Here is a 24136-nt window from a genome sequence, read left to right on the forward strand (position 1 = left end):
AGGAATGGACATAAGCGCTCTGATGCAAACATCACTGTCTCTACAATTTTCCCCCTCCACAATGTTTCTATCACGAGAGATGACAATGAGCCCAGGACATCGATTTGTGGGCAAAAGGAACGGGATGGAGGAACTGCCATTGTGGGAAGAAAGGTTGTGGGCAAGGGGTGTACTGCTGTGGTGAATACCCCGAGACCCATCCACGGGAACGGTCCAACTGTGGGAGCAGCAGCGGCGGAGGCCGCCCGCAGGGAGCTGGCGACCCAGCTGTCGCTGGCCTTCTTACCTGTGCGGGCCACTGCCCGCCCTCCAGGCGGAGCTTGGGTGCGACGCCTTTTCGATTGGCCGCGGCACTAAGTCCAGGGGCGGGCATTCGGGGCCGGGCGCCCTTGAGGATTGGCCCGGTTGTGAACAGACTCTGTTTGTGGACGCCGCGGGTTCGTCGGCAGCTCCCTGCTGCGCACAGGGCGGGCTCCTCGCGGTCCCCTGTAGTCATTGGTTCGGTGCGGTTTCCTTGGGGACGTGGCGCCGCTGGCGGCCAGGCCTCCTTCCGGCTGTGCCGGGAGCCACGGGGAACCGCTGGGGACCAGGCTGGGCTGTGCAGAGGGACGAGCGGGCCTCGGGATCCCGTGAGTGAGATCGCGGGAGAGTTGCGGGGAGGAGAGGGACGGGAAGAGGAAGCGGGGTCCCCCATCCCTGCCACCTGGGGTGGCGTGCTCCACGAGCACGGAGCCGGCCGGCAGGGAAGCCTTGAGTCCGGGATGCTCGTTAGGGTCCTCCGGGCCCGGGGGAGGAGAGAGACCCGACCCGGAGTTGGGGATCAGTACAGTGGGAGGGAAGTGTGCAGTCACTGCGGGGATCTGGTCCTGTGGGCACTGCTGGAGGTATGTCTGAAAGCCAGCCAACCCTTTCCAGGCTGCAGCCTTAGGAGATGCCGGGGACAAGGAGGCCACCTTCTCAGGGCAAAAGGAAAAGAAGGTGACAGACGTTGAGTCTACTGAAGGGAACCCATGGCTAGGTAAGGTTATCTCTGGCAAAGGGCTCAGTGGAGGGTGGTAAGCGGGTTGAGTGGGTGGGTGGGGGGCGGTGGGTGAGGTTTGTCCTGAGGCTTCACCTGAACTTTGCATCCTGGTCAGGTGTATGCAAAGACGTCAAAAGTGGTTTTCTTTTGAAAGGCCAGTGCAATAATTTCCTGCCCATTGCCTGGGGTCGTGGGAGTAGCAGTGGTTGCCTCTGAAAGGTGGTGGTGGAGTCAGAGCCAGATTCACATTTTACTCTGTATCAGTTAAAGCTGATGTTTAAAAAGAGTCTCTCTGTGTATAACTTGTTAAAGCATTAAACTCGGTTAAATAACTTTTCTAGCTAGGCTTCTCCCAGCATTGCTAGCGGGCATGTCGCAGTTCCTCTGATTCACCGGGGTTGGGAGGTGGCCCCCGGGAGACTCATGATCTTTCCATTCACACGAGATGAAATCTTTGAATTACACTCGAGCCCAGAGTTTGGAAACAGCAGATGAGGTCTTTCTGAACTGCATAATAGAAATACTATGAGCCATACAGGTGTTTTTCTCTCGTATGGGAATGGGGGAATAAAAAACATTTAGCTTTCTCTTGTCATGAATTTTTGCCTTGAGGGCTTTCATCTAGTTATAAAACCGTTTTAAAGCAGCCACTTACAGAGAGTTTTAAGGCTTAACAAATGTTTGTCTCATTCCAGGATCAGTTTTTCCTACCTCTGCCCAGCCTCCTGGTACTTCACTGTGCCCACAGTGAGCCCATTTCTCCGTCAGCGGGTGGCATTCCTGGGACTCTTTTTTATACCCTGTCTCCTTTTGCTTCTGTTAATCATGGACTTAGGACATCGGGGCGCTTCGTCACCACGAGATAGGCAGTACGAGAGGTGAGTCAGCTTTACATCACTTTGGCTAGCCTGGTGTTGAAGTTATAAACTTACTTTTGCAGCTGGGGGCTGCGCCAGGGTCTTATATGTTGGTAAGCATTCTATCACTGAGTTATGGCCTCACTCTCCTTTTTATTTTGATTGTTGAGACAGGGTTCTCACTAAGTTTCCCAGACCCAGAATGATCTGGAACTCACTCTGTGGGCTGATCTTGGAACTTGCAGTCAGCATACAGCTCAGCCTCTTGACTAGTGGGCTAGCAGTCTGTGTCACCAGACTTAGCTATCTTTTTTTTTTTTTTTAATTCTTTAATGCATACCTTTGACTCATGAGAGATATGATACTTTTATTAGTAAAAATGCATGCCATTTATTACATAGGAAGGTCCTAAGTCCCATTTTGGCTCTGTTCAGCTTTGGTTCAAGAATGCTGATGCTGTATTTTAACCATGAAAGACGGCTTTCTATTTTCTTGTCTGAGTGGATTGAGGCTCACTGGGTACATACATGTTTAGGATTGCTGTATGCTTTTAATGAGTTTATGAATTCTCTGTCTTTGCTAAAGAGTCTCTAGCCTTGATTTTATTCTTTGTTCTGGTCTACTAGTGTGATATTAATATAACTATTTCAGATTTCTTCTGAATCGTGTTAATGTGATACTTTTCTGGTCTTTTAAGTTTGTCTTTAAAATATTTATTATTAGCTGAGTGTGGTGATACATGCTTTTAATCCCAGCACTTGGGAGGCAGAGGCAGGTGGATTTCTGTGTGTTCAACCTGTGAGGACAGCCTGGTCTATAAAGCAAGTTCCAGGACAGCCTGGGTTACACAGGCAAAATCCTGTCTTGAAAAACAACAAACAAACAAACAAACAAACAAACCAAAAACCCAAAAAAACAAAAGAAAAGAAAAAAGAAAAAATGTTTTTAGAGAGAGGAAAAGACAGTGTGTGTGTGTGTGTGTGTGTGTGTGTGTGTGTGTGTGTCCGTACTGTGTGAGTTTATGTGCACCACATGCCTGAAGAGGCCAGAGGGTATTTGATCCCCTGGAACTGGAGTTACAGATGGTTGTGAGCCACCATGTGGGTGCTGGGAACCAAACCTAGGTCCTCTGGAAGAGCAGTCATTGCTCTAAGTGGCTGAGATACCTCTTCAGTGCCCTTTTTTATCTTATGTTCAAGGGGGCTTTTTGTGGATCACTAGTTCAGCCTTGCTTTTTATCCCTTTTGGCCGTCCGTGTCTTCCTTTTAAGTGGGTGGTGAAGCCGTTTGCGTATTGTCTGTTAATTAGGTCGAGGCCTGGTCTGTCTCACTGTTTGTGTTTCTCATATTTGTTTGTCCCACCTCTTGTCCTTTTTTTGGAATGAGCACATTTTCTACTTTATCCCTCTTGTTGGATCATCAGATGTAATTTAATTTCCTTTAATGGTGGCTTTAGGATTTATAGTGCACAGCTTTATCACATTGCTTGTACTTGAACTAATGTGTTGTAACAGAGTTTAACAACAGTAAACTTTTGGTCCTCCTTTCCCCATAGTCTTTAAGCTATTGTCATACATTTTATTTCTGCAAATGGTGTCAGTTCCATAATATACTGCTATTGACCAGTCAGCTATCTTTTCAAGGATTTTTAAAACTGAAGAAAGTATTGTATGTTTACTCATATAGTCTATAGGGGGTGAATTATTTCAATTTTTTTTTTTCAAGACAGGTTTCTCTGTGTAGCCCAGGCTGTCCTGGAATTCACTCTGTAGACCAGGCTGGCTTCGAACTCAGATATCTGCCTATCTCTGCCTCCCAAGTGCTGAGATTAGAGGTGTGTGCCACTACTGCCTGGCATTTCAACTTTTATGCAACAGAGAACATCCTTACTTTGCTTTCATTTTGGGAAAAAGATCCATTGTTAAGGAACTCTATGTTGATTGATTTCTTGTTGGCTTGAATACTTTCTGAGAAGTCTGCTGTCACATGTATCTTGGTTCTCTCTGTACACCTGTGTCCTTTCTCCTGGGTGCTCTTTTAAGCAGTTTGATTGGGATGTGCTTTGTGAGAGTTTGCTACATGATTCAGGAGCAGTCATTTTCGGAGCGCTCAATCTGCCTGATACTGAGCTATAGAGCCGAGTAGAGTCTGGCCCTTAGATTTTTAGATTCATAAGGCTAGACTTTAAAAACCAAATTTGGACAAATGTTGACCATCATTTCTTCATATATTTTTCTGTTTTCCCTTTCTCCATTGAGGACCCTAATTGCATGTGTATTGAGCCCGGGATGCTTTCCCCAAATTAACTGATGATCTGGGTTTTTTTTGTTTGTTTGTTTTTGTTTTTTCTCTGTGTGTGTTTTATTCTGAATATTTTATTTCTATTTATTTTTTGATAGAGTCTGACTTTGTAGCCCTGCTAGCCTCAAACTCTGTGTAGACCAGGCTGGCCTCAAAGCAGAGATCTGACTGCCTCTGCTTCGGCATACCATTACCTGGCTCATTAATATTGTCTTCTGCAATGCTTCATCTACTGTAAATTAACAGTGAATACAGAATATCCTTTCCTCATAGAAAATTCTCCTAAATGATTTACTATGCTTTCAATGCCCTCCCAACTGCACATGAAGGCCTATATTCTTTTATAAAAAACTCATGTTGCTATATTTTTTAGATTAATTCTGCTGAGGCTACAGAATTAAATGATGTCATGTTGTATTCATCATTTTCAACATTTCAACATTTCAAAAGATTGTCTTCTTTCTTTTTTTTTTTAAATTTTCTGTTTTTGCTTTCTGAATCATTGTCAGATGTCGAATAAAGATTTTGCTATTATTTTAACATGTCTGTCTTCTTTCTTTTTTTAAAAATTGCTTCTCAGACATGTGTTAGGAGACTTTGTGCTCCAAGTTAAAAACTCACACTGACTTAAATAATAATAATTACAAACCAAACCAAACCAAACCCTTACTGGCTCATATAACTGTATGTCCAGAGACAGAAGACCATGGGTGCCACATTCACCAGCTGGATGGAAGTTGCTGTCTCCAGGGTTAGCTTATTTAATGGTTGTAAAATAGCAGCCGATAGCACCCAGGGCCATGGGCACCCTCAGGTCCTTCGAGAGAGAAATAGGCTCTGCGTGGCCTTCTCAGGAGGATGGAGGGGGATCTTGCCAGAATCCTCTAGCAACATGTTCCTTGAAGCTTCTGTGGTCGGAATTGTGACAGATGCCTATTCTAGTTTTCAATGGTTCTGTCCCCAGAATTTCTCATTTCATATTTCATTTTGTTGTTAGTCAGCTAAAAATGTGTTGAAAGCCATGATATGCAGGTACCGCTGGGACAGAGATGATTTGGTACCTTTCCTCAAGCTGCTTGTATGGTCAACCTTCCTTCTGTTAGAACTCCTGTTTATTTGTAGTTTGGAGTCATCCTTTCCAGGAGAGAACATACTGTTTGGGTGACCATAGTAGCCAGTAGTTGATCTTAAGAAATTTGTTAATTAAAACCATAAGTTTAAAATCCCAATTCATAAATTGAATTTCTTGGCTGCTGAATGGGATTTTCTTGGCAGATCTTAACACAGTTTCCCACTGGAAGACAGACGGCACTGGTCTGGCTGTGGTATTCCACAAGCATGGTCTGACTGTGGTGTTCCACATGCATTAGCTAACATGGCGAGGGTAGACTGTCAGGAGTGAGTAGTGAGCTGTATGGTAGAGAGGTAGATTAGGGCCTGGCCTGTTAAGCTGTTGGATCACGAGTGGGGATAGGAGTGGGAGCGGGGGATGGGTGGGAGTGTTCAGACTTCACCAGGGTAGAGAAAAGGCTTAGAAGGTTTTGAAGAGGAGCCTCGTGTTACAGTTTGCTCTTTAAAAAGTTCAGCAGTGGTGGGGGTGGGGTGAGGGGTGGGTGATGGTGGTGGTGGTGGGGGTGGTGGTGATGGTGGTGATGGTGGTGATGGTGGTGGGGTGGTGATGGTGGTGGTGGGTGGTGATGGTGGTGATGGTGGTGGGGTGGTGATGGTGGTGAGGTGGTGATGGTGGTGGTGGTGATGGTGGTGGGTGGTGATGGTGGTGGGATGGTGATGGTGGTGGGATGGTGATGGTGGTGGGTGGTGATGGTGGTGGGGTGGTGATGGTGGTGGGGTGGTGATGGTGGTGGGTGGTGATGGTGGTGGGGTGGTGATGGTGGTGGGGTGGTGATGGTGGTGGGGTGGTGATGGTGGTGATGGTGGTGAGGTGGTGATGGTGGTGTGGTGGTGATGGTGGTGGGGGTGGGGTGGTGATGGTGGTGAGGTGGTGATGGTGGTGAGGTGGTGATGGTGGCGGGCGGCAGTGGCAGCTGCGCACGCTTTTAATCCTCAGGAGACAGAGGCAGGTGGATCTGAGTTTGAGGCCAGCCTGGTCTACAGAATGAATTTCAGGCGAGTCAGGGCTACACAGAGAAACCCTGTCTCAAAAAACAAACAAACACAAAAAGCTCACCTTGATGGCTTTGTGAAGAATGAATTGGAAGGAAATAAGGAAGCAGAGAGACTTACTGTAATACTTGAGAGTAGCCTGAAGTTGGGTGGCCGCAGCACAGGTGGGGGTGGAAACAGTGGTCTGCAGGAGGTAGAGTGACCGTAGTTCTTACTAACTGTATCCTAAGTGACCAGATCCAATAACTAACTACTCGTGAGGTTGATTTAAGTGAAAGAAGGTCTCTGGGGCTGTGGAGCACACGACTGTTTGCTATAAGGACATTGCTCAAGTCCTCACACCTTGAAACGCTGTGGTCAAGCCGCCAGCAGCCCTGTACCTACAGCTTATTGTACACACTGCCACAAACAGCTGTACGCTATAAGTTCCACGGTGGCGGCCTCCGTGAGACTGTGGGTTCACATCGTGTCAGACACTGAGGTACAAAGATGAATAAAACGTGGCCCCTGAACACAGAGTTCATAACCTCATTAGAGAGCAGACCTGAGGGAATAATTGAGATAATCATTTCAGATCAGGAACAAAGTTAATCATAAATGAACGCGAAGAGACCCATGAGTAACTGACCAGATGTGCAATCACTAAGTTCATGTCCCATAAGTTCGTGTACTTTACTGATAAGATAGGCTGTCATATACAGCTTGTTTTTCTTCTTCCTGCCCCTACTCCTCTTCCTCCTCTTCCTTCTTCTCCTTGTTTCGTTTTTTTTAATGAAAATTTTTTATTTAATATGTAATTAATTATGTATACATAATATATATCAAGGAAATTATATATTTTAAACCCATGTGAGTCAGCTCACTGGCTAGGGTTTTAAAAAGTGATTTGTCAATGTTTATTGAATTCATTGAGAAAGTAATGGAGTCTTTATTTTTTTATTTTTTTATTATTGTTTATTCATTCTTGAAATTTTCTTTTTTTATTTATTTTATTTTATTTTTCTTTATTAAGAAATTTTCTACTCATTCCTCATGCTATCCACAGACCCCCCTCCTCCCTCCTCCCACCCCCCAGCCCTCTTTCCCAAGCTACCCCGCATCCCCACATCCCCCAAATCATCCCCCCAATCGAGGTCTCCCATGGGGAGTCAGCAGAGCCCAGTTCACCGAGCCTAGGCAGGTCCAAGCTGCTTCCCACTGCACCAAGGCTGTGCAAGGTGTTCTTACTCCATAGGTCAGGTTGGCCCGAGGGTGCCCCAGGGCAGCCTCAACGGTTAGCACTCTTCCGGCCTCAGACCCTCATACACTGCGAGTATGGTCAGGAGCCACCACGCCATTCCTGTCCTTTTCCAGTGTTTTCATGTGCATGGCTCCTGCTTGTCTCACAAAACCAAAGTTACAGCAAATTAGAATGGTGGCTCCTGGGAGTTCAGGTCCCCTAAATGCAGTGATAACTGTCATGTGACAGTGAGGCAGAGGAGGGATTTATTAAAGACAGATGGAAGCCATGTTGTACTGCATGCCTGTAAGGCTGGCTGGGCTACATAATAATTCCTGTCTCAAAAGTATTAGGGAAAAAATACACTGAATAATTCAAAATTTCTACAGTGTCTATCGTGGTAAACAGCTCTGTGTATTTTGTTAAAACTTTTATTATACAGTCTGATAATTTAGTTAATGATGATCTTGGATAATTGCTTGTAGTCTTTTATCTTTGAATCTCTTAGGGACCTGTAACAAATGTAAGTGACAAGGTCTTTGAAGTACAGATGCTTCCCGTATGCAGCCTAGGTGAGAACCTTAAGGCTGGTTATAGTTCCCTGGGGCGGTATTGTGATTTTAGGGTTAATTAGCCCTAATCATTTGCTATTCGGGTGATCATGGGGAGGCTTCTTAATATTCTAGAATCCTATTCATTTTAATGCATAAAGTGGGAGTGAAAATGATTTCTTACCTTGTCATTTGAATAGGAATAAAGCATCTAGCCAGCTGGAGTGGTGCATGCCTGTAATCCCAGCACTTGAGAGGCAGAGGTGCTGAGATCCTGTCTTGGAAAAACAAAGCCAGCAACAAATAAAGAAATAAAGTGTCTAGACTTCCCGACACATTGATTGACTTAAGCAAATGTTAGCCCTAGGATGTTATTCGAAATAATGTTGATTTTTCTATTCTTTAATTCCCTTCTCTGCCCTGAAGTATATTCCGAAGATGACGGCCAATACTGTCTCTGTTAAAAGTTCTGCTTTTTCTTTGTTTCTTTTTCTCTCCCTTTTTTTTCTTTTCTTTTCTTTTTTCTGTAGCAGCTACTGCTGCTTGAGTACCAGGAAACACTAGCTGCCAATAGAATGACAAATCAGGTAACTAGGAATCATGGGGAAAGCTTTATCGCAGTTCTGAAAGATTGAAGGCAAGTCCATGTGCTCGTGACTTGGATATTACATGCAGTTATAATATAGTTATACTTTTCCTACTTGAGTTCTTCCTAAGTCACATGCTGAAATTTGAATCCATGTTCTGTGGTGTTCCACAGAGGGTGCCATGCTGCTGGGAACTGACCACAGGTGTCCTCACAGGAATGTGGAGACCTTTGCTCAGGAGAATGTGCCAAGGAATACTGCAGCATTCTGTGGTCTCAGTAAATAACAGCTTAAGCTTATGGTGATCTTCATCTTTGTGTTTCAATGCGTGTGGAAGTGATGTTTTGTAATATTTTAACTATTTTCTGTTAGAGACCTTTAATTTACATTTTATTCATCTCTTAGTGATGTACCATTTCTAAGGTAATACGACTGGAACTATTAGAAGCTCCTGTGTGGGTTTTCTGAAGGTAGTTTCAAAGCAAAAGAGTTGTCTTTCCTTTTTTATTGTGAGAATATACCCATATTGTTTCTGGAGGTCAAAAAGAAGCATTGCATTAAATTAAAATAAAAATGGTTCACTTCTGGACATACATTTGAAGTTAGGTTTTCTTTATAAGAGTTTGAAAGAAGTGCTGGAGAGATAGCTCAGAGGTTAAGAGCACTGGCTGCTCTTCCAAAGGTCCTGAGTTCAATTTCCAGCAACCACATGGTGGCTCACAACCATCTACAATGAGATCTGATGCCCTCTTCTGACCTGCAGGCACACATGCAGGCAGAACACTGTATACATAATAAATAAAAATCTAGAAAAAAGTTTGAATGAGCCCTTTTCTGGTGAAATTGAGGACACCTCTCCACATGCATTCATTTGCTTATCTTAATGCCATTTATTCCACTTAAAAGCAGGGGTTTAAGTTATAAATGTTCTTGTCTGCTTTGGTTAATCTTGTTAGGCGGCAAGCAGTAACCTTTCAAACTGTTTTTCTGGGTGTGTATTGCTGTCAGTCATGGACAGCTACTGTAATGGCCCTGTGTTTGATTTTGAGTTATGAGTCGGGTCATAAAATACGATGACATTCAGCAAAGAGCTGGTAGGTCCGTACCGATGGAGGCCTCATTTATTGGCTTCTGGCACGTTGCTGAGTTCTATTTGAACTCTGAAAGGGGTTTAATTGGTGTTGATCAAGCAAGCCAGGTAATAGTTCGGTCACTTACAGCTGTAATGCTGTTAATCTTTTCAGGATAATGGCTGTGCAAAGCCCTGGTCTTTCATTTCTTCTTGAGGGGATGTTTTTGTGGTTAGCTTTCATTGACTCAGCAGTGACTAGAGGAAGGTCTTGTTAGAGAGAGAGGAGGTGGGAAGAGGAGGAGTCGGGGAGATGGAGGAGATGAGCTGTAAGAGGGAAGGGAAGGTCAGTGAGGTGTGTGTTGGAAAACTGGCTCTTTCTTGGGAAGGCGGCTGAAGAATTCCGAAGCTTTTAGACATTTTCTCTTAGGCTTTGGGTTCTTTCTAGAAATTGCTTTGTGTGGTGTCGGCCAAGGAGATGGGTCCAGCGGTGCACGTGATTCACCGTGAGTCTGCAAATCATAAATGAAGACGTTCAGGAGACTGGAGAGTGTAAGCGGGTGGATGAGGTTATCCGAGGTTAGCCCTCCAGAAAGTGGGACTTCTGCTACTTCCTGAGGGGAAGCTCTTCTTCAGTTACCTGTCTGCATACAAGATAAGAAAAGGAGACTTCCTGCTGCCCGCAGTGATTGCTCCAAGACTGAACTAGGGAGCAGAAAATAAATGCCATCTGGTCCTTCCTTTCTGCCCTGTGGTCTAAAGCCAGCTGACATTTTTTTCTTTTCGCTGTTTCTGTCATGGCGAAGTCTAAAGGAAGAGAAAGCTAAGTTGAGCTGCACCAGAATTAGAACTGGGGAATTGCTTATTCCAGCAGGAATCAGGAAGGATAACAGGACATTCTGCAAAGTCATCAAGACTGTCTGAGAGGCCGGTTGATTTTGAGGATTGCAGAAGGAAGACATGGAAGAATTGTGAGCAAACCAATAGCCTCCATGCTGTGTGCTCCGGGAGTAGTGAGTACCGAGTGACCGAGTCTTAGGCGCAGGAATGTAGGGACCATTGGCAAGTCCAGCAAGTAGTTGGCCTGCTTTGAGAATGGCCTAAGCTGTCTATGGCCATACCTCCCTGAACGCGCCCGATCTTCTCTGATCTCGGAAGCTAAGCAGGGTTGGGCCTGGTTAGTACTTGGATGGGAGGGAGGATGGCCTAAGCAAATGGAGAAAAACCTTAAGGGTTCATGCTGAAATGTACATGAGCTACTACGCAAAAAGCATAATGGCACTCTTAGAACAGAAGGCATTTTCAGTGGCCCCAGAGATGGTGTTGTGGTTAAGAGTGATTCCCTTGCAGAGGATTTGAGTATGGTTCCAGCACCAGCGCCCTTTAGATGGTTCACAGCCGCCTGTAACTCCAGCTCCAGGGGAATCTAGGCTCCTGGCTTCTTAAGGGCACTTGGGCCAGGTTATTGGCGCACATCTTTAGTTTCAGCACTCGGGAGGCAGAGGCAGGTGTATCTCTGTGAGTGTGAGGCCAACCTAGTCCGCAGAGTGAGTTCCAGGTGAGTTGAAGCTTCTTAGCGAGACCCTGTCAAAAATAAACAAACGAAAATAAAGGCTTTTGAAAGACTGTGGGCATTATCAGAGCCCCCATTGCTGCACAGTGGCTTCTTCTGAGAGAGCAGGCTGGGCAGTCGTTAGCCCAGGTTTGATCCCTAATACCGCATTAACCAAGTAACCCTAGGACTTGGGAAGTGGAGGGCGAGATACAAGAGACCCTGCCTCAAAAAAAAAAAAAAAAAAAAAAAATCTGGGAAACATTCCAAAGGCGATGAGAAAGAATAAGTAGACACCAGGGTGAGAGGGCGGATGCTTGGGAGGAAAAGGGTAGCATTGCAGCATTGGCTGCCAAAATGTGAGTCCTTGGGGTCCCCGGGACCACTCTGAGAGCCACTGTTGTAGTGATACTGAGATATTACGCATCCTTTTCGTTGTAGTGATTCACATAGCGTTTAAGTGTGCAGTTCAGTGGTGTTCAGCGTACTTACATTGCCATCTCGCAAGTCTGAAGCTCTCTGCCCATCAAATAACAACTTCCCTTTATTCCTCCTGCCAGCCAGTGGTCCCTAACTATCTCACTTTTGTTTCTGTGACTTTGACTCTTTCACATACCTCATGCAAGTGGAATAAAGAGAGCGTTTATCTTGTTGTGGCCAGCTTATTTCTCTTGGCATCATGTCCCGCGGTAGCTTGTAAGGAGAACCTCCTTTGTCAAAGCTGAATAGTGTTTCTTTGTACGCATAGCCCCCCCCCCCACTTACGCCTGCATCCCCTGCTGGGTGTTTGCGTGGCTTCCACTTCCTGACTGTGGTCATTGCTGTTTGCGGTTTTCAGCAGGTTGACGATGACGTTTGCCGCCACGATGTAAGAGGACATACAGTTGTGATGGCTTAGCACAAACCAAGACAGCAGGACTAAATTGTATGTGTAGTTCTTGCATTTCGCTTTGCGATGCAGTTGTCATGGGTGGGGATCTAATGCACCTGATGGCGTTTTGTTTACTGTGTAATGAGATGAAAAGTAGGCATTCGACACTCCTGCACACCAAAGCTGTCCAAGGGAGAATCCTTGGGCGGGTAAGCTGTGAAACTATTTTTACTGTGAGAAAAACCATAGTTTTCAGATTTAGGTATTTCATAGATATTTTATTTATTTCTAAAGATTCTGTCTTAAATCTGGGTGTAGTGGTCTGTGCCTTTAATCTCAGCACTCAGGAGGCAGAGGGGGTAGATGTCTGTGAGTTCTAGAACAACATGGTGTACTTAGTGAATTCTAGGTCAGCCAGAGCTACTTATTCTGTGGTGAAACTCTCAAAAAAAGGAGGGTATGTGGGCGGAGAAAGGGCTCAGTGGTTAAGACGGAGGACGCAGGTCTGATCCCAGTAACAAGGTGTCTCACAAAGGCCGGTAACTGCAGTTCCAAGGTATCCAACACCTTCTGGACTCTGTGTGTGCCAGCCCTGCACACGGTATGAATGTGTGCATGTGTGTGGTGTGTTTGTGTGTATGTTTGCAAAAACTCAGACACATAAAATAATATATATATCTTCAAAATTAAAAAAAATTGGTATACAAAGGTATAAACCTTAGGCCTTGTACATGCTAGGCAAGCAGGCAGTCTACTACTAAGTCACACTTTTAACCTGTAGACCTTCTCATGAAAATGAATGATAAACCTGTTACCTTTAAAGGAAACTAATGTCAGTATTTAAATAGAAAATAGTTGAGCTTCCAAGTGGGAAGTAGAATTTCAAGTTGATCTTTGCAGCTTTGAATTTGGCACTTCCCAGGGCCTTAAAGATTTTTATGAGAAACACTGGTGCTGATATTAGTGAATTTTTAAACTCTAGAATGAAATATGTCAGCATTAGGAAGGTTTGATAATTAATTGAATCAAGTTTTTCCAGTAATGATGTTACAGAATCATGCCTTGTTACAAAAGGTATCCTTTCTGTAGAGCACGATAAACCAATAGATTTTAATGTAGCAGTGTGGTGGTATTCTATTTGTACTGAAATGTGATTTTGATTGTATGTTAATAAATAAAGTTGCCCGGGGGTCAGAGCTGTTAGAGCCATAGCAAAAGCGTGGCGGTGGTGGCGCATGCCTTTAATCCCAGCGCTTGGTAGACAGAGCTAGGCGGATCTCTGTGTGTTCAGGGATACAGCCAGCATTGGAGACATACGACTTTAAGACCTGGAGGGCTGTACTTACAGGCAGTGACAAAGCAGTCATGTGTTTGGGTTTACAACCAATGAGAAGGCAGAACAGAAAGACTATGTAAAGACAGACAAACAGGAAGTAGCTCTCTTTCGGAGAGCTAGGACCACCTCAGGAGGAAGGGTGAGATTTTAGCTCTGAGCTCTGACCTCTTGGCTTTCTCTTTTACATTGGTTCTGTTTCTTATTTAATAAGACGGTTGGTTACATCTACATCTGGGGCCCAATGTGGGGCTCGAACCCACGACCCTGAGATTAAGAGTCTCATCCTCTACCGACTGAGTTAGCCGGGCTAGTAGAATGTAATTTTTTCTTTAGTAGGGCTTTTGTGTTGGTTTAGGTTTTGGTAGTTTTTTGTTGTTGTTGTTTCGTTTTGCGACAGGGTCTCTTTATGTAGCTTTGGCTGGCCTGGAGCTCACTATGTAGACCAAACTGGCCTCCAGCTTACAGAGATCTGCCTGCCTCTGCCTCTGAGTGTTGAGATTAAAGGTCTGAGCCACAATACCTGGCTTGTTAGTTTTTTGTCAATTTGACACAAGCTAGGTCCTTCTGGGAAGAAGGACACCTCAACTGTGAAAATGCCTCCCTAAGTCTTGATTAATGAGCCATGACAGAGGCTCTCTGAGTGGTACCATCCTTGGGCAGGTAGGTGGTACTGGGTGGCATTAGAAACTAGGCTGAGCAAACCATGAAGAGCAAGCCAGTGAGCAGCATTCATTCATGGCTTCTACATCAGTTCCTGCCTCCAGATTCCTGCCTTATGTTCCTCCTGCTCTGATTTCTGACAGTGATGGTGTGTGACCTGAAAGTGTAAGATGAAATAAACTCTCTCCTCCCCAAAGTGCTTTTGGTCATGGTGCTTATCACAGAGTACAAACCTGAACTAAGACAGTTTAGGTTCCAGTTGTAGCAGATCTCTAAGAAACTCTCCTTACTTCAGGTTATAGTATAGAAGCAGAGTGTCTCCAGCATCCTGAAGGTCTGTCAAAACTACTTCTTGGTCTGGGGCCGTAACTTGGTGGTAGAATGCTTGCCTAGCATGTGTGAGGTTCAGTCTTTACATCATTCAACCAATGAATAAATAAAAATAAATTTTAAAAAGAAAGAACACCTCTTCCCCTTTGCAGCAGGTGTGGAAGGTTAGACTATCATACACTCAACTAAAGCTGTCTGTAGCACATTGAATACCGAAGCAAATGTGAGAACGTTGATCAAGGCGCAAAAGACATTTGCGGAATTATGAACCAAAACTACTTGTTTCAGAAAGTGTAGCATAGATATGTATGTATATATGTGTATATAAATATGTTGTGTTAATATGGAAGGAATTTATCATTATCTAAGTGATTAATATTTAAACATTTGCTGGGTCTAGTGGCTCACACCTTTAATTCTAGCACTCAGGAGACTGAGGCAGGTAGATCTTTGTGAGTTCAAGGCCAGCCTGGTCTATGAAATGAGCTCCAGGCTAGCCAAGGGCTACATAGTGAAATCCTGTCTCAAAAAACAAAAACAAAGAAACAAAAACCATTTTTCACTTTATTTTGTAAGATACCAAGTGTTCATAGATAGATCCCAAGTACACAAAAGCTTGGGGGCCCAATAGGACGTGAGGACATTAGTGAAGACCCGTGATCAGCTGAAGTGAGTGCTTGTCCTCTTCATAGATCCAGCTCATTTCTCTTTTATCCATCTTAGGTATCTGGCTCGGGTAGGAGACCTTGAAGCCACCAACATCGAAGACCCAAATCTGAATTATGGACTTGTGGTGGACTGTGGCAGCAGTGGCTCCCGGATTTTTGTTTACTTCTGGCCAAGACACAATGGGAACCCACATGACTTACTGGACATCAAACAGATGAGAGACCGAAACAGCCAGCCTGTGGTTAAAAAAATCAAGCCAGGTACTCATCGGAGTACAGTTTGTTGCTAATCTCTTCCCTACTGTAGGTGTGAGAAAGGGGAGGAAGGGGGCTCCCCTTGTTTTCGTGGGGGTCTGGGCAGTGGGAGGAATCTCTCACTTATCTGTCATCCCACAAGTCTTCCAAAAACATAAATGTAGGTCTTTGGACAGAACCTTATGAGTGTTTGTTTTCTGAGTCTTATGTGATCTACACTCTCTCTCTCTACACACACACACACACACACACACACACACACACACACACACAGACACACACATATGTATGTATAAATGTTTGATTTTTCTTAAGGAATCTCCGCAATGGCAGACACTCCAGAACATGCCAGCGATTACCTGCGACCTCTGCTGAGCTTTGCTGCTGCTCACGTGCCCGTGAAGAAGCACAAGGAGACCCCCCTTTACATCCTCTGCACAGCGGGCATGAGGTTGCTCCCTGAGAGGTGAGATTCAGGACTGCAGGGGACTTAGGGAAGCGAGTCCCATGCAGCCAGGATGGAGGCAGGTGAGGGGACACCGCACAGAGTTCACAGGTGGCGAAGGCCGCTTGCTCAGAAACAGAGTGGAGCCATCCCTGTACCCAGTTACTGCACGGCCAGGCAGGCACATCTTCCTGTCCTTTGTTGTATCTCTGGGATGACAAAGGGGTTCTGAGTTTGGATTGAGGGTGTGGTGGCAGTTGGGAGTGGTGGCAGGGGTGACTGGGTCATGAAGCGAGTGTGGTGAGACTGTGTTTGCACAAAGGCAGTAGAAGAGTCACCCGAGGAACAGGAGTCACACTGGGGGCTCGGGGAGACTGGGGCAGCAATGTGACCTTCTCTGTGACTCTGCCTGGGTCCCGGGATGGCTGGTGATTCCCCCCTCTCCCTCTTACACAAACCTCTGCTGTGGGATGGTCTGTATGTCAAATGTGTTGTTCTGATTGGTTAGTAAATAAAACACTGATTGGCCAGTAGCCAGGCAGGAAGTATAGGCGGGACTAGCACAGAGGAGAATTGAGAGAACAAAAAGGCGGAGAGGAGGAGGCGCCAGCCTGCCGTCCAGGGAGCATCATGTAGAGGCAGCAGGTAATGCCACGGAACATGTGATGACATATAGGTTAACAGAAATGGGCTGAGTATAAGAGTAAGAGCTAGACAATGGTAGGCCTGAGCTAATGGCCGAGCAGTTTAAATAATATAAGCGTCTGTATGTTTATTTTATAAGTGGGCTATGGGACTGCCCGGGTTTGGCGGGACCCGGAGAGAAAAACTCGAGCTACAAACCTCAGTCTCTGTTGCTTTGGATAGCTTTCTCAGACCTAACCAGTTCGGTCTTTCTCACCTGAACCCTGAATTCAGCCTGATATCTTTGTTGTTGTTTTTTTTTTGAGACAGGGTTTCTCTGTGTGTGGCTCCCTGGCTGTCCTGGAACTCTTTTTGTAGACCAGGCTGGCCTCGAACTCAGAGATTTGCCTGCTTCTGTCTCATGAGTGCTAGGATCAAAGGTGTGCGCCACCACTTCAAGAAAGATTCAACTAGGGTTGAATACAGAGCCTAGCTAGGGAGGTGATACAGCACTAAGACTTCAACCCCAGCTGCCTATATACATTTTTTTTAAAAGGTTTGTTTTTATTTCATGTGTATGATGGTTTGCCTCCATGTATGTCTTGCACCGCATGCATGTAGAGCCCACAGATGCTAGAAGAGGGCATTAGGTCCCCTGGAACTAGAGGTTACAGATGGTTGTGAGCCACCATGTGGATACCAAGAACCAAACCTGGGTCCTCTGCAAGAGCAGCCAGTGTTCTTAAACACTGAGCCAACTCTCCAGCCATCCCTAGGTACTTTTAAAGTTTTTTTTTTTTTTTTTAAATACTGTGTGTGTGTGTGTGTGTGTGTGTGTGTGTGTGTGTGTGTGTGTGTGTGTTCGAACAGAGGTCAAAGAACAGCTTGCAGGAGTTGATTCTCTCCTTCCAACATGTAGGCTCCAGGGATTGAAGTTTGCTTGTCAGGGTTGGCGGCAAGCGCCCTTCCCTGCAGAGGCATCCCACTGCCCTCCCTACGCACTTTCTCAACCAGCTGGATGTTGTTTTCCATAGCTGCTCTACCGACTGCTGTCCCCCTGTCAAGGGTTCTTATATTCCACATCCCTGCAAATACTCGTCTTTTATTTTTCTGGTAATAGGCACCCCAGCAGGTGTGAAGTAGTCTTTGCCTGCAATGTTGATTTGCGTTTCCCTCTTGCAAACCTTAGGAAATTTTCATAGAACAGCTGGCCATTTGTCTGTAGAGGAATATCTGATCAAGTCTATAGTCCCATTTTAAAATCAGGTTGTAGGTTTCTTTCTATTAAGCTGTAGAAGTTTCTCCTGTTTTGTTTAGTTTTGAGGACTAGCCCCTCATCAGATGTGCGGGTTGTGAATACGTCATTACGAAGCTTGCCTTTTCCTTTGGTTGCTTGTTCCAGAGGCGTCTCGGTTTAGTGTGCTCCCACTTGCTGACTTTGGTTTTTGTTGCCTGTGCCTTTGGTGCCATATTAATGAGCTCAGTGCCAACGTCGACATTGGAACTGAGCCTCCAGGAGTGAGCATAAGTCTCATAAGCATTGGGCATTCCTTATTAATGGAAATATTTTTCCTTGATAAATAGCAGTTTTCTTTTCCACATGTTTAAATTTTCTCACTGGGTGTTTCCTAAAACGGCAATAATAAAAACCCTAGCTGTTGATGTAGAGCTTTGATCTGGGTGTGCCGAGCCGGGTAATAACCCCCAGTGCTGTGCTCAGCGGACTTCTTGCCTCTCTGTAGACTCCTTGAGTCATTTGGCTGTTGGCTCTCTGGTGAAAGGCAGATCATTTATGTTGTCATGAGAGGCCTTCTAGTTCTCTGTTGACAAAATTTCATTTCGATTTTACCAGCCACATTTTAAATGTTAAAGCTATAACCTTACATCATTACAGGAAGTCCTAAAAGTACATGCACCACGCCAAATAAAACTGTTCATTCTGCCTCCCAGCCTTTTCATTTTGTGTTGGTGCCTTTTATTTGTGTATCTGTATGTAATTTCTATGAAGTTATAATCATCCTATAATTTATATTATTTATTTATTCTAGACAGGATCTTACCGTATAGCCTCAAATTCAGAGAGATCCACTTGCCTCTGCCGCCCAAGTGCTGAGATTAAATGCATAAACTACTGTGTAGCTGAGGATGACCTTGAATTGGAGATCTTTCTGCCTCTACCTCCAAGCGCTAAGATTAGTAGTACGCATGCTCCATCATGCCTGGTTGTTTTTTTAGTGTGTTCCTAGGGCTGAACCTAGGGCTTTGTTCATGCGAGGCAAGCACTCTACTAATAAAGCTACATCCTCCACTCTGAGAATTTTCTTTTAGATTTATTTTCTTATTTTATTTGTACGAATGTTTTGGCTGCATGTATGTACGTGCACCACATGTGTGCCTGGTGTCCACGGAGTTCAGAAGAGCGCTTCAGATCCTGTGGGACTGGAGTTACAGCTGGTTGTGAGCCTCCATGAGGACGCTAGGAATGACACCCAGATCCTCTGTAAAAGCAACAAGTGCTCTTAATCGAGGAGCCAAATTCCCAACTCCAGAGTGTTTGTTTTTTGAAGTAAGTAATAATATGCTTTGTTTGTGACCTTCTGATGGCAGAAGGTGAGGGTGCCAGGTCACTCAGCCTGCGGCTTGCCCGAGGTCCCACCACCCAGGCAGGGGAGGAAACCCAGAACAAAGATCACAGAGTCCCCAGCAGGGCTGGGCCCAGGGACCTGGCTAGGGGTTAGCCACCATTTGTGTGTCTGGAGCAAAGAAGACACCAGGTTCACCTCCTGGCATTGCCTCTGTCCCAGAAGTTTCCATGGAGACAAAGCTCACTGTGTAGGTCCACCTGTGAGTCTGGAAGCTCTGAATGTCTGTCTTTACTATGTTGAGCCTTTCCCAAGCGTTGTACCTTCTCTTGGACTTCTTTTATGATTGACTTTAGTAGTGCATGTGTCTGTTCTGAGCTTAATGAAATCATGGCTGCCTCTAAGGCAAGTCAGTTACTGATATACATCTGCCTCTTACTGTAAGGACCTGCCTTGTATGATTAATACCTTTCTGTTTTATTAGTATTTGCCAGTAGTGCTCGTGAGTCACCTGGACTGGATTTGAATATATCTAGGTTTTATTTCTTTGCCAACAATCAAGCAGATATTTTTTTTCTGCTTCCTTTTTGTTTTATTATGGAAATACCTTTTAAAATTACATAAAGGTATTCACAGGGTCTTATTTAACTTTTAAAGATATTTTTGAGATTATAGTATAATTACAGCATTTCTTCCCTTTCTTCCCTGCAAACCCTCCCGTATATCCCTTCTTACTCTTCTTCAAATCCATGTCCTCTTCTCTCGTTCTTACATGCATATATCTGTACACGTTTGTTCCTGAAAATAACCTGCTCAGTGTGGATCACGGTACTTGTACGTGTGTTTTCAGGGCTGACCATTTGGCACTGGACAGCCCGTTGGTGTTCTCTTCCCTGGGGAAGACCACCTCTCCGGCCGCCAGTTTCCGAGGGTGCTTGTGGTTCTCATTTAGGGTTGAGGACTCGTGGGCGGTCCGTGTTCGCTGTGGCCTGTCCACTGGTGCGGTCATTGTTGAGTTCCTGTTTGGGAAGTCACGTTGGCGAGTGTTTTTTTTTTTTTTTTTTCGAGACAGGGTTTCTCTGTGTAGCTTTGCGCCTTTCCTGGGACTCACTTGGTAGCCCAGGCTGGCCTCGAACTCACAGAGATCCGCCTGGCTCTGCCTTCCGAGTGCTGGGATTAAAGGCGTGCGCCACCACTGCCCGGCGAGTGTTTGTTTTTTTTTAACGGTAGGAAATTTCAACTGTGGAAGTGTTCGGAAGGAGAGAGGGCAGTGCAGCGGTCTTCTCTAACCTGGGGCTCTGTGGAGTAGCTCGCAAGGTTGTGTCACTAAGTTTAAAGTAAAGAAATGGTGATGAAAGAAAAGTTTCGTTCTGGTGCAGTATATGAGGAGGTTTTTTTTTTTTCATTTTATTTCTTTTGAAAAAATTTAAGATTTTATTTATCTTCAATTACATGTGTCTGTGTGGGTATGTATGTGCACATGAGTGCAAGAACCTGAGAGACCAGAAGAAGCTGGAGTCGCAGGTGGTTGTGACACTTGATAACGGTGCTGGGACCTGGACTCAGGTCCTCTGCCAGAGCGACAAGCACTCCTAAATTCCGAGCCACTTCCAGCCTCTGCCTCTGTTTTTGTTTTTTAAACAAACTCAACCAAGTATATTGAAAATCTTTGCATGTTATCATATAAAAATATAAATTGCCGGGCGGTGGTGGCGCACGCCTTTAATCCCAGCACTCGGGAGGCAGAGCCAGGCGGATCTCTGAGTTCGAGGCCAGCCTGGGCTACCAAGTGAGCTCCAGGAAAGGCGCAAAGCTACACAGAGAAACCCTGTCTCGAAAAAAAAAAAAAAAAAAAAAAAAAATATATATATATATATATATATATATATTGATCTCATTCCCTGTAACATCAATATGATATTAATTTCATTATATAGATGCCCCATAAATGAACTAATTCCCTTCTGTCACCTTATTTCCCCAGATTATTATAGTAAGTATTGTTATGGTTGTCTTTATTACTTAGATTTTATTTTTAAAGCATAGTGGCTCGGGTTGGAGAGACAGCTAGACAGTCAAGAGCACTTGTTCTCTCAGAGGACCCAGGTCCAGTTCCCAGCACCGCCATGATAGTCACAGCCACCCATAACTCCAGTTCCAGGGGATGTGATGTCCTCTTCTGACCTCTGTGGGCACCAGGAACACACATGGTTCACAGACATATATGCAGGCAAACACTTATATACATGGAATGGAACCAAATCTAAAACAAAAATTTGCTAAAGTATCCTGGCTGAACAAAAGGGTAACCACAAATGAACTTCAGCAAGGTAGTTTACATCTCACGCAACCAGCAGTGAAGGGTGGTGGCCATCCCTCCCTGTCATCACCAGATCCAGCAAGCCCTCTCTTGTGGGTCACTCAGAAGCATATCCAATCTGGAGAGGTGGATAGCCCCTCGTTACCCCTATAAACTCTCTGCAAAACTTTATTATGTGTAACAGTTAACAATTTAAAACAAATGGGCAGTTGGTGGCGCACTCGGGAGGCAGAGGCAGGCGGATCTCTGTGAGTTCAAGACCAGCCTGGGCGACAGAGTGAGTTTCCCCTAAAGGTGTAAACCTATACAGAGAAACCCTGTCTTGAAAAACCAAAACAAACAAACAAACAAAAAACCACAAACAAATAAACAAAAAATTTAAAACAGTGTACATGAGATTGTATTGGAAAATTGGTTCTTCAAGTACAATTCTGCACTTTTAATAGTAGCAATATTTTTCACTGAGTCATGGTGACAGTTATCTGACCCAGTAGAATATTCCTGTGATAAATAACTTTAAAAATCCAAGATGGGTGGAGAGAGGGCTCAGTTGAGAAAGTACTTGCTTCTGATGTCCTCTTCTGACCTCCACGGGCATCAAGCATGCATGTGGTACACATACATACATGTAGGCCAAACACACATAAAATAAAATGAATAAATCTAAATTTTTAAAAAGGGTAGAGCCTACTTGAGGAAGACATCCAATGCCAACTTCTGGCCTCCCCATATGTACATACACACACACACACACACACACACACACACACACATACACACACACACACAGATGCACGCACCCACTCACCCATGCACTCACAGGCACAGTGCAAATCTAAGATGATTACTGGTCTCATTTTAACTAACATTTTCCTTGGATTCATTTTATTATCCTTTTTGTTCATTTTTACTTTGTCTAATAATCCCAGGAAAACACTTAAAACCTCAGAAGAGAAATACCCACATAGATACTAAGTTTCAAATGTCACCCTTGAAGTGGAAATTCTTATGAACTTTGGGTTCTGAACCTGATCTGGGTTTTTTCAAATGATAAGATTTTTATAAAGAAAAAAAAAAAAGCCAACCCTTGAAACATGGAAAAGTTAATTGTTAGCTCATATAAAAGATTATATAAAAGCATGAGGCACTCAGGGCAGAGTTTGTGTGGTCACGTGAGGCATTGTCTGTATTGTGTAAGGTCTGAGGGTGAATTTGTGCTCTGTAACTGACATCTCCCCTCGGTAGTTGAGAATGATGTAGTTAGGATTGTTTCACAGCCTGTGACTCTGCCGTAATTTCCTATGACTTAACTCCTACCCTCCCTGAGATAGAAAGCCATGTGCTCCTCACTTGACATTGTTTGAGTCACAGCATTATTTAAGGACTCTAGCCAGCCCAAGCATGGCGAATATGGCCCTCGCCATATTTCTTCAACCCTGTTAAAAACCGTCAGATCACATTCCTGAAGCTGGCCCCCACGGTCTGTTCCCTTATTTGGCCACTTCCTCCTCCTGAGGCTGACTACCAAGGTCCAGCTATCAAAGTATTGAAGTCCAGCAGTTAAAGACCCCTGTAGCTCACCCAGTAAACATGCCCTATTAAAACTAAACACCCCATCCTGACAGTTTCCCTTTACCTTTGTAACCCGCCATTTCCCTGTGGGCCATGTCTGTCTCCTCTCTATCCGAGGCAGTCCTTTGTCCCTGTAGGACGCCTATCCCTGTCCCTCCCCCTTGTTCCCGTCCCTTTCTCCCTTGGCCTCTGTCTCCCATCCTTGTCTCTGCCCTCTGTCCTTCTGGGGCAAATAAATCTCCTTTGTGCTGAGAACTTGGTCTTGGGGTCCTGAGCTGATACTGGTCCCTAAATAAGGGATATCGCCTTTGTGTAGGAGGATGTTCTTCGGATGTGGTCTGACCCTCTGAAGTCAAAATAGGAACCAAAGTAGGAAAGAGCTAGACAAGTGGATGGGGTAGGTGGGAGGTGTCATCACAGGACTCAATGGAAGGGCAGTTTGTGATAATAAGAGGTTTTTGTTTGTTTTCTTTAAGAGATGGGGACTCACCATGTTTCCCAGGCTAGCCCCTGGCCCCTGGGAAAGCACTTCTTCTGCCACAGCCCCCTGGGCCACTTTGGTGCCAGGTGAAAAGATGGTTAATAATTAACTTTGGGATTTTTGTGTTCTTTTCCCCGCAGGCAGCAGTTGGCTATCTTGGCTGATTTAGTGAAAGATTTGCCGCTGGAGTTTGACTTCCTCTTTTCACAGTCGCAGGCCGAAGTGATCTCTGGGAAGCAGGAAGGTACTGGGGCTGGCGGGGTGGAGCTGGGTCGCCTCTGAGGCACTGAGGATTCAGCTTCCGTAGCAGGGGCGTGGGATCACCGCGTGCGCCCACTTTCCATTTTCCTGTCCAGAGCTGTCTTGAGTAGGTGTACAGTCTGTTTATAGATTCTGCACTAGTAATCTGTTTCAGATGGCTGTTTCTAGAAGTCTCACATTTATATCTGGTTTTCACTTAGCACAAAGCACCATACTTAGTATTTAATGATTCCAAATGGAATCATCCAGTGTCATGTCTGGTCTCCATGTACCCTTAACATGCACACACGCACACGTGCACATGCACACACGCACGCACGCACGCACAATTAAAGAAAATCATTTCCAAAGGAGGGGTTTTTGTATGTCTTACAGTTGCAGTCCACCAAAGGGAAGAGATTTATTTTTAAAAATTTAATCCTGAAGTTTCCATTTCCTTCTTAATGTTCTA

The 24136-nt window shown here is 44.8% G+C and overlaps 1 protein-coding gene across 1 annotated transcript in view; it reads left to right on the forward strand.

Moving 5' to 3' along the window:
• The first annotated feature begins 420 nt into the window (after positions 1-420).
• Entpd7 (ectonucleoside triphosphate diphosphohydrolase 7) overlaps positions 421-24136 on the forward strand; it is a 42666-nt gene continuing 18950 nt past the window's right edge. Inside the window, exons 1-6 of the mRNA XM_028888839.2 lie at positions 421-629; positions 916-1018; positions 1717-1899; positions 15201-15406; positions 15716-15866; positions 23565-23668. Of these exons, the coding sequence (XP_028744672.1) occupies positions 1011-1018; positions 1717-1899; positions 15201-15406; positions 15716-15866; positions 23565-23668 (652 nt within the window). The 5' untranslated portion in view covers positions 421-629; positions 916-1010. The remainder of the gene's footprint in view (positions 630-915; positions 1019-1716; positions 1900-15200; positions 15407-15715; positions 15867-23564; positions 23669-24136) is intronic.

This window comes from Peromyscus leucopus, chromosome 1 (genome assembly GCF_004664715.2).
Source record: "Peromyscus leucopus breed LL Stock chromosome 1, UCI_PerLeu_2.1, whole genome shotgun sequence".
In the NCBI taxonomy this organism is placed as follows: Eukaryota; Metazoa; Chordata; class Mammalia; order Rodentia; family Cricetidae; genus Peromyscus; species Peromyscus leucopus.